Raw genomic sequence first — 11,165 nt, 5'->3', positions numbered from 1 at the left:
TTTATATTATATTTACTATTGAAGCTGAGACTGTGATGAAATCAGCATAATTAGCTCCTAATTTCTGATCATGTCTCAAACCACTGTGACTTTTTAAACTGCCATTGTCATGGCGTTCTTGACCGTGATGTCAAAGTTTATTCAGCCAGAAGATTACCAAACGCCCAAGAAAATTATCGCTTTCAAATTTATCCAGAAAAATTATTTAGGGGAAGCTAAGTGCACTAAACGTTTCCAAAATTAGCAAAAGTGTTAAGCTAAAACCTCTGTTACTAGCACATTAGCGGATCAACGGAAATGTGCCCACCACTGCAGTTTTGTTTAGTTGGTGTTTATGAAATCAATTCTTGAAAGAATAATAATTTATTTAGAACATCTGATGTTATCAAAAGTGAAAGTAATCACTGAGGCATAATTACAAGAAGCTTCTAAGTTAGAGGCATAAAAAATGCCTCTAACTTGGGTGGAACAATTTATTCTATCATAAATAAGAAGAGTTCTTATTTATGATGGAAAATACAAACATATGAAACATATGTATAAGCTGCAATACTCAAGTTTGCCAAATGGCACAATTTACTTCACATCTCCAGAGAAATCCTTTAAAGAGGAATTCTTCCATAATACAGATCATAGTTGGTGGCATTAAATCAAATAAGCATCAAACTTCACAGAATATCAAATGACAGCAGAGGGGAGAGGGAAAAAAGAAAGAGATATAGCCAACCAGAGACCAAACTTCTCAACAAGCTGCAGTCACAGCATGTCGAAAGCCATGGCTCCTACCTGTAAACGACTCCATGCTGGTGCAGGAACATCAGCGCAGACGTGACCTCAGCGGCGTAGAATCGGGAGCGCGCCTCGTCAAACTTCCTAGACCGCTGGATTTGGAACATCAGGTCGCCTCCGTTAACGTACTCCATTACGAAGAACAGACGGTCCTAGTCCCAGAAAGTGGGAGACGCATGAAAGATGCTCTGAATTTATGATGTAGCTACAGTCGTTTATAGTGAAGCAGAATGACAGGAACAATTAGCTTTATTCCATTATTGTTTACTGAAGACATATTTGTAGGGGCTATAGTTGGCCTCCATTTATTGTTCAAGTTTTCTTCCACACTGATTTCTTCTTGGAAAGTTTTAGTGACATGACTGCAGTTCAACCTGGAAAGACTCACACAGAAAGAGTGTGGTATTAGAAAGTTTAATTGAGAAAATCTTTGGCGTTGGTAACTGCTGCCTGAGAGAATGAGCCACTGCGTATGAAGATTAGAGACATGTTCCAGTTTGACTTAATCCCTAGGCTTCATTTTATTAAATTCTTGTTTCATGTCTTTAGTTCTGACCAGAATAAATAAAGATATCTGAACAGCTCTATCAACAATTCCAGGTTCAGTTAAGATCTACAAAAACGTCCTAATGGCAGCTGATGAAAGAACCATTATCATCTTTGTTAGTGTGACTTTGAGCTTTGACATTTCCTCCCATTACTCGCTACTGGACATGCTATTTATGAATGAATGGCACAAACCTCAGCTGGTATATACTCATCCCTGGCTATACATTGAGATCAGACACCACAGGTGTTCCTCAAGGTTTTGTATTAAACCGGATCGGATTTAGAAGGATGTGGGCTGGATCTGTTCTGGTTCTGGTACCAAATCTGTTTCATACTCAATGACAGTTCACTGATAGGTGGACCAACACATCAGTAGGTGTGAATTAATGCATTTTTGGCCTAAAAGGTTTGGTAGATGTCTACATGTTGATCCCAAAAAGATGTACTCTAACTTTACAATGTTCAGATTTTACTGATTTATTTACTTGTATTGTTTATATTAAAAAATCTAACATTATCAAAACACCTCACTTGATGTGTGTTAAGTTTTTTGTAGAGTACAATTTTTGCAAAACATGGATTTGTAAAAAAAAAAACACCTATAAACTACAGGCCCTAGACCAGACATGTCCAAAGTCCGGCCCGGGGGCCAAATGCGGCCCGTGGTCAAATTTCATCCAGCCTGCAGCCTCCGTCATAAAATCAATAACGTCTGGCCCACACGTAGCATTAATACATTGGGCAGCAGTACTGTTACCTGCATAAGGCGGAGCTTACAGACTAAATGCTGTTCCTCATTTACCCATTAGAGGGGAGCAGCCCTGTGACTCAGACCATTTGCAGCTGGAGCTCATTGAGCTGCAGAGTGACGCAGAGAGCCGCCAGCAGGTCGGCACCAGCAGCTTTCTCTCGCGAACTTTTACCGACAGCTGGATAAGGACAGGTTTTGAGAGATTTGGTTTGGTAAGAAAATGCTAAGCTTGTTTGGGTCGACGTTAGGGTTGCCACCTGTCAGAAATCAAAATAAGGGACGCGTCGTCCTAGTCTTGTGGGGAAGGGGGTGCGACTGCGGCAGTTGGACGCAATATCGCAACACCGTGAGTGAAACAATGACTGGGGCAGCCGACTATATAAAGTACTCGGGGACCACTTCATTATTATACATAAACATTTGTAGAAAACGGAGCAAATTTCGTTTCGGTTCAATACGGTACGGGTTGTAACCCTAGTCCACATCTTTGTGATAAGACATTCTCGGTTGTGAACTTAAATAACTCTCACTTACGAGACATCTTGCACATCAGTACCACTGCCTTTGAGCTAGACCTGGCCTATGTGCTGCAGTCCAGATCTCAGTATCACATTAATGCAGCAAGTCATTTACAATAAGTCTCTGAATAAATTTTGTTTTTTAAGATCAAAATCAGTCATAAATTCAGACAAGTTTTCAGTTTTCACTCCAGAATAATAAACTTTTAAAAATCTAATCAACATTTACTAATATGTCATATTTCAAATGAGCCCTGCACTTGTTGATATGACTATTACTTGCTCATTTTTCTGTTATTTTATTTAAAAATTCTGTAATTATTGTTAGAAAAAAGTTAGTGTTAAAAAAGTGAAGTTAAGTGAATATTCAATTGCATATGATATGCTTGTTTCAAATGAACCTAAAGACATGCTTAAGATCGCTGAAATTAAAATAAAAAACCAAATGTAAAACAGAATGGCTTGCTGAAATGTGTTTAAATATATTGCTGTTCCATGTAAAGAACGTCCGCCAAGGTCGGCCACCTACATTTTTAACTCACCAAATCTGGCCCCCATTTGCAAAAAGTTTGGACACCCCTGCCCTAGACTGTCCCTGTGTGCCGTTTATAAAGGCCAGCCCAAATCACCCCAAAGCCCTCTTGACAATATTTGACACTTTTCGTCTGGTCTTATCCCTTTGTGTGCATTAGAGCAGTGGTCCCCAACCCCTGGTCCGTGGACCGGTACCAGTCCGTGGACCAATTGGTACCAGGCCGCGCAAGAAATAATTAAATATTAATATAAGCTTATTTTATGTATTATTTGAGTCAGGAGGATTTTTTATTTTGAAAATCCTTTAACTGGATTCTCTCGGTTACTTGCGCACCAACGCTGAGCCCACAAGCAGCAAAATGAGTAAGAAACAGATCAGGTGTCTTTGGAAGGTTTCTTTGCGAAGGGGAAAAGGCCCAGAGAAGAGACAAGGAGAATGGATTTATCCCGGACCGGTAGGTGACTCCCACATTACAAGCCCTCTCCGCGTAACATGCGGGCTTGTAACATGCGGCTATATGTTGCGACATATAGCCGGTCGCAACATATAGCCGGTTGCGATATGTCAACAACCGGCTCGCTAATGAGGCAATGAAGCCTTCAAACTGCTTCACCATGTAGAGACCCAGCACGCAGTGCATATAAGCAACACTTGGGGTGTCATTGTCTCTCATCACTCCCAGATGGGACCGTCTCGTTGCAGAGAAACAAGCTCAGGGCTCCCATTAGTCATTATCGTGAATTAAAATTTTCACGAAAGTAAAATGTTCGTCTTTGTGACGCATCTGTATCTTATTTTGAAGGGATATGTAAACGTTACCATAGCGACCAGAGTCAGAGAGCGTTTGGGCAGTGGTCGAGAGGAGATGAGTAGATCTTGTGAGTCTTAAGTCTGGTTTAGACGGCAAGATTTAAAAATTGTCGGCCAATTCTCCGAACCTCTGTGACCACAGAGCTGATAAAAAGTACAACAGGTTCGATCGGTTTGTGTCTCCAGCCACAAGGCAGGAGCAACAAACCACACGAACCGATTCCAGTCACAAACATCGCGATTCCAGAAGAAAATCTACAAAACTCCCAACATAGCATACGGGAATTTAAAATAACCAAACACGGATGACGATGTAGAAGCAATAGTGATAGTTTGTGGAGTCATTTTAAAAGATAAAAGACGTAACAAAAATAAAAGGCGGTGGATAAAAGACGACGGGAGCAGCCGCTCTATTTGCTGCACTATGATTTGGAGGTGACTGTTTTTTCATTGTTAATATTTTTAACTGAATAAACATATATAATAATGACCTTTACATATAATAAACATTTCCACATATCATCTCCGATATCCACTGGACTCACAGTTGAGCGATATGTCAGCTGTTTGGGATTCCCCTCTGTTCTTACGCCACCGTGCTTTCTGATTGGCTACCTGTCACATTCACCAGGTTGTATTCTCGTTCCCAGTCAGGGAAAACCCCACAGGCCACGATAAAAAGGCCAAGACAACCCAAATTGGGTATATTCAGAATTTAGCAGGAACAACATGGAGAAGCCTTATCTGACGGTTCACGCCCCCCTCCCCCAGGCTGCAGCAAAATTTCCAAGTTTTGACCGGTCCGCGATAATAAAAAGGTTTGGGACCACTGCATTAGAGGACATTTTGGTCCACCTCAATCTTTTTCCAAAGAAACTGAAAACACTTCTGAGTGTCAATCTGTACAGCAACTTTTGCTACCAGAACATCTTCTACTAGTTACTCCTGTCCATTCAAACTTCATTACATCGCAAATTTACTTCAACATCAAAACTTCCTGCCCTCCTATATTTACCTCAAATCGCTCATAATGATATATATCTGCAATACCAAATCTTGAAATGAATACCAAGTTCAAGAACTCTGTTTAAATATTTATGATGACTCTATTTTGCATTTTAACTTTTCATTCTACTCTTTCATTTTGTACTTGCTGTGTAAAGTGACCCTGGCTATTTTGGAAGGTGCTTAGAAATATATTATAACTATTAGGAAGTGATTATGTTTTTTTCTGAATCAGTAGTAGAGGTTTGACACTTAATGTGATTTTTTTTTCAAAGCACCTTCATGAAAGCCTTTTTGTATCATATACCTTCATAAAGCACTGACTGCAGCACACCACGCCCTCTGTGCCTCCTTATTCCCTTGGTAGAGCAAAAACAACCTCTTCCTGAAGCCCACCTCCCTTTCTTCATATAGGAAATAAAAGAGAGAGAGTGTGTGTGTTGCAGACATAGCTGTGATATAAACAGCAGCATATATAAGAAACAAAGAGAGATCTGTCAAGAGTCATAGCAGGAGTAACCAGTGTTTGCACTTTAAGTTAGAGAAACATAAACCGAGAGTTTGTTCGTTGTTTCCTCCAAAACCTTAAGAAAGACACAGGAAGTGTGTGAACTAGGCTTTTATTTAAAAGATGATACATCTATGTTTAGACGGTACATCTAAAAGAGAAAATGTTGTCTTTACCTGAGGGTCAGGTTAGAAAAACAATTTCTGGCCCAAGTCTCATGGAGCAAGAGTCTAATACTAACTAGTCTTTGCAGGTGACCAAACACAACTATTTCCATCTTGCACACACTCTGTAACCACTTGGTAAAGTCAAACTGTGCAACTCTAGATCAGCATACACCGTATTTAATGTCACACTAAAACATTTCCTGTTGCAGGAAAGGTCAGGCAGAGATAACAGCCTGGCAGGAAGTCATTTTTTGTGGTATAAAAATAAAAAAATAAATATGTTGCTCACAGCAGCACAAGTTATTTCAACGTTCAGGAACAATTATTTTTACCAAATCACCAGTAGCTCAATTTTTTGTACCTAAAACCATTCCTTTAAAATAACATACCTGAATAAGGCCTGGATGACATGGCTAGAAACACTCCACACTTTCCTTCACTTTATCTTTTTCTGAACAAACAAATGTTAAATCTTTGGTTTTTCTTCATCTTTCACTACAGCAGCCAAAAACAAAAGCATGTTTTCAAATTTAGAGAAGTTCTTGTAGGACTGAGGGATGTAATACAACAGTGGTAACGATTCATAATTTTGATGCGTCACTCTTGACTTTAAATTATATTGTTGAATACTTCCTAAAAACAGCCACAAACAACAGCTGTTCGTAGAGTGAAAACCTTTTTTTGTATATCAGAAATAATTTTCAAGTTTTGCTAATAACATTTGCACTAGTGGTATAATGATACTACTGAGATAAATTAATTTAAAAAAATTACATTTATGGCAATTGGTGATTCCAATTTCTAGGCAAAAGTAGCTGCATTTCATTATAGATGAGCACAAAACTGTGTTTGCAATAGTGGCGTTTCCATCAAATAAAAAACACAAATACAATCACATGTGTATAAGTTTGTTTTAAGTGGTTAAAAATCATATCACGTCATTATCCTCCAAACACTTCCCTGTCTTCTTCTTCACTGGTGTTAGTGACATCCCAGTAGTTGATCATGTGACTCGTGATGAGAATAAAAGTGTTTCTATTGCAGTTTTGTAAAATATTCTCATTTCAACACAACTGAAAAACAGATTCCAGCGCAAAAACTTTTTAATCTAAAAACAGGAGGTTTTTTTTTTTTTTTTTTTTTTTTTTACAAAATTGGAGCGTTTCCATTAAGCAAATTTAATTTCATAATTCCCATTTGAGCAGTTTTAAGGTATATGGAAATGCAGGTTTAAGTAATTTAAAGGCTTAAAATGAAGAGTTGGTCTCTCTTGCCTGAACACCTAATGACCAGATAGCCAAACGGATAAAACATTTCCTAACGTATTACTACAAATCAGATTTGCAGCCTAATTTTCATGTCGTTGTTATCTGGAGCTAGCTTTGCATGAGCGACCACAGTTCCCTCCATTTTATTGACACAGAATGACCCACAGTGACTATGACTATACAAAAACAAAAGAATTTAAACGGCTAATTGACACACAACATGAAGTTGAAGTAGACATTATTGTAGGAACAAGACAAAGAGCTGAAGCTGTCACTTTAAGGCGGGGGGAGTCAGGATTGGGTGTTACATAACTGAGCAATGCTCCGCCTCTTTTCTCTCTCCACTTTAAACAGGATGCTCAAATAGTTTGTTTAAATGTCCCGACTGGTCCCACCCAATCAAACATGAATAAACATTTCCTGACTGTAATTACAAATGTACAGATACTAGCTTCCCCTCTGCTGATACACACACACACACACACATATACACATTCCCTGTTCTATAGACCCACAGCCAGATGATCCACAGACAATAACGTCTCGATGGTTATCTTGGTATTGTGTGTACGTGTCTGTGGTGTTTGTGTGCACCATGCCCTCAGAATGCCACCCTGCTGAAATATATGTCGCCACGTCTGAACTTGCAGCCTTATATAACCAACAACGCACGCTGTTTACTCTCACACACACACACGCACGCACGCACACACACACACACACACGCACGCACACACACACGTACACACACACAGAAATGTTAAGGAAAGGCTGGTGCTGTCATATCTTTTGGCAGAGAAATACTTTAATGATGCCGTCAACCCACATGGTACATCTAGAGGTATTATGCTGGTGAATCTAACTTTAGTAACTGAACAGTTTGAGAGGGACGACACTTTTTATTCCAAATTAGATAGATTAATTTGTATACCGGAAAAAAGCTCCTGGGAGAGTTTCCAGACAATCATGACATGCTGCTGCACTGTGGTTGTCAACCAAATGATGCTGATGATAAAATACATTTGATTTTTTTTCAAGAAATATAACATATGAGGATTTATAGAACAAAACTCAGAATGAATATAGCTAACCCTACAGATTTACTATATTTTTATATGACAAACATATTTCTTCTTATTGGAAATAGCATTTACGTAATTTTCTTAGAAGAATTGTTAAATAAACCACACTGCTTTTACTTTGTTGAATTATGTTTTGAGACACAGCCTCTAAATTATTACTATTACAAACAAACTTTTTGGTTAAATGAAAATAATTTGACATGTCTGATGAACTGTATTTATAGATTTGTACTATTATTTATTTACTATGCTGGTTTTCTTCCTTAGACATTAACGTTTGTGTTTTTACAGTCTGTTTAAAATCAGCCTTCAATCCATTCCGTTCAGCTAGATATATTTTGAAAATCAAGAAATAAATTAGCCTTCAGTTGTAAGTAGCAGTGGTAGTTAAAGCTTGTGTTATAAATGGTTAGTGGCTGAAGTTGCAGGGTGTCTTAAAACTTCTTAAAAGGTATTTGTTGACTAAGTGCTGTTACCTTAGTCAGATTCTGTTATGCTGACTTCTATTTTGGACCTAGCTTATCATTTCGAAACATTTTTGTCATTCTTATAAATAAATTAATAGGTTTTTTTTTTAATTCTAGTAAGACTCCATGTCTGCTGGTTGCCATGACTTTAAGGGGTTTGGAAATTTTGGTAGTCTGTTGGAAGACTTTGTCACACGACACACATTTAAAAGCCTATAAAATACACAAAGAAGTCCAGTTAGCAATACTAGACATGCTAATGCTAATGAAAGTTGTTAAAACGGTTTAAAAACAGTCACGTTGCTTTTGTTTATAAATAATTACTGTCTATTCCTGCCTTGTTGAATTACAAATCATTTTAATGCCGAATAAAGTGACTTTTGATATATTATATTTTAATCAACTTTATCTCTAAAAAAGCCTCCCTGTCATGATGTGAGGTGGTGAGTGGTGAGGGAGGACGCAGGCAGACCCAGGTTGAAGTGATGATGATGATAATTTAATCACAATAATCCACGGAACAGGACAACAGGGAGCAAGACGTAACACTACGGCACACGGAAACTGGCTGTTACACACGACGAGGATCCGACAAGAGATGAAGACAACAAGTGGGACTGAATACACTGGGAGGGTAATCAAAGAAACGAGACACAGCAGGGATCAATCAACAGGGAAGACAGAGACTCGCAAGGGAACAGGCTAATAAACACAGAAAAACCTCAAAATAAATACACAGAAAACACAGATCACAACACTCTCACTAAACTGCTAGCTCAGATTTAGCAGCTGGTGCTGGCAGAAATCTGATACAAGAATGAAGAGTCATTCAGAAACTTATGTCATCATCAATCTGGAAAATACAAATACAGCAGAGGGTGTTGGCAATAGTTGGAAGAGTACAGATGATTTCGATATTATATATTTTCACATCAGCTTATACAACACCGAGGTTAATAACAATGTTCCTTTAAAAATCTTTCAGATCAGAAAATATAGATATGAGTGATATTTAAATTGCCGTTTATCCTCGTTGTCTGTTCCTGTTTTGCATCTTTATGTAATCAGTAGAGGTTCAACATTATCAGTTGTAAAATTTTGTAAGAATGTCATTATAAGAAGCTCACCAAACAGAACTGGAGATCAGAAGAGATTTTGTAGGAAAGTAGGTAAAGTGAAGATGATTTTAAATTAGAAAACTATTAAAGGATGGGAAAAAAAGATTAAATGAAAGAAAAATAGTGAAGCTGCACTTGTAAACCATACTATATTAGCACGAATGTAATAATTGTTGTGTTTAAGTACTTTTCTACAACATGGCTGTCTTTTCAAACTGTTATTTATAATTTTAATCTAATCTGAAGATGATCATCAAACGGAAGTCATGGAAAGTCCTCTTAAAGCACGAGGGGTTAATTTGAGAAGCTAATGCAATTAAATCGAGGTTAGATAACAGTTACGTTGCAGTTCTGAAATTATTAAAGTTTTCCAAAGCACAACCAAATATGTGTATTATTTCCTAAAAAAAAACAGTAGACTGTTTTGTTCTGGTAAATATGAGCACGGTGTATAAAGTTACAATAAATACATTCATCATAATCACTCAAAATGGTGGAGAAAAAAACAACAGGAGGATTTGAACTTTTGTCCATGTACGAAGAAGAAAAAAAGGAAAGTGAATTGCTGCCCTATTTTCCTCGGAACATTACAAGCCATTACTGTTTGGCTGCTGGCCATTACCACACAGAGGCCACAGCAAAGATGCACTGAGTGATTTCACTCAAAGCCTCCAACAGTCTGTTTGTGGTTTAGATCACATTGTTACACACAAATAAATATGTGTTTTAAAACAACTCAGAGCAAAAACAATAAATAAATAAAAATGAACTCCTAATTGTCTTTGAGCCCTTCTGATGTTACTTTAAAATACAACATCTAACAATGATGTATCTGAATGGGTGTTTGGGTGTGCGGCAAAAAACAAAGTAAAACAGTTGTTTTTAGTGTATGATAACTCTGACAGATGTAGAGTCTTTACTCTACACCTAAAGAAAAAAAAAACATTTTGTCTGAAAAAATTTATTTCAGATCCCCTGGAAATGTCAGTTTCTTTTCATTTGTAGAAGTGTTTGGGAGTCAGCCCCTGCTGGCCATCAGAGGAACTGCATGCCACACTGAATACATGTAAACTATTGAATAATAGTTTACTTGTATTCACATGTGACACATGTTGTCACGTGTCCAGTTGGTGCCACGGTGGAGAGAAAAAGTATTAGGCCAATCAAATGTAATCTTTTTTTGTTTGTCCCACTTTAATGTAACAAAATAAAAATATTAGACAAAGATAACTAATAAAAAGAAAACAATTTTCAAATAATGAGTGCATGAATTTCTCATCCAGTGAATCACAAAACAGAAAGCCAGAACATCTGAAGATCTGACAGCTTCTGTAAAAGTCACTGTTTGCTAGTCAAACCTGACATGCAAGAGGAAGCCGTGGGGTGAAATCCACTGCTGACCAAAAACGCCAGAAACACTCAAATATTACGAAGACATCCTGATGATCTCTGAGACGTTTGAAAATAAAAAATAAAATCTTAGAAACTGACCAGACAAAAGCAGTCTGTTTATGGAAGGTGAGTGTCCCATTCCACCAGGCAAAGAGCATGCAGCGGTAGCAAAGCCGTGTTCTGGGCTTAACAGAACGAGGAATTCA

The 11,165-nt window shown here is 37.8% G+C and overlaps 1 protein-coding gene across 1 annotated transcript in view; it reads right to left on the bottom strand.

Moving 5' to 3' along the window:
- LOC106908205 (protein kinase C epsilon type-like) overlaps nt 1-11,165 on the bottom strand; it is a 218,712-nt gene that overhangs the window by 54,282 nt on the left and 153,265 nt on the right. Inside the window, exon 11 of the mRNA XM_088013482.1 lies at nt 787-941. Coding sequence (XP_087869608.1) covers nt 787-941 — 155 coding nt within the window. The remainder of the gene's footprint in view (nt 1-786; nt 942-11,165) is intronic.

Source organism: Poecilia mexicana, unplaced genomic scaffold (genome assembly GCF_051168715.1).
Source record: "Poecilia mexicana isolate PSO_F unplaced genomic scaffold, ASM5116871v1 scaffold_15, whole genome shotgun sequence".
In the NCBI taxonomy this organism is placed as follows: Eukaryota; Metazoa; Chordata; class Actinopteri; order Cyprinodontiformes; family Poeciliidae; genus Poecilia; species Poecilia mexicana.
The sequence above is the reverse complement of the archived record's forward strand: the minus strand, read 5'-3'. Positions and strand labels throughout refer to the sequence as shown.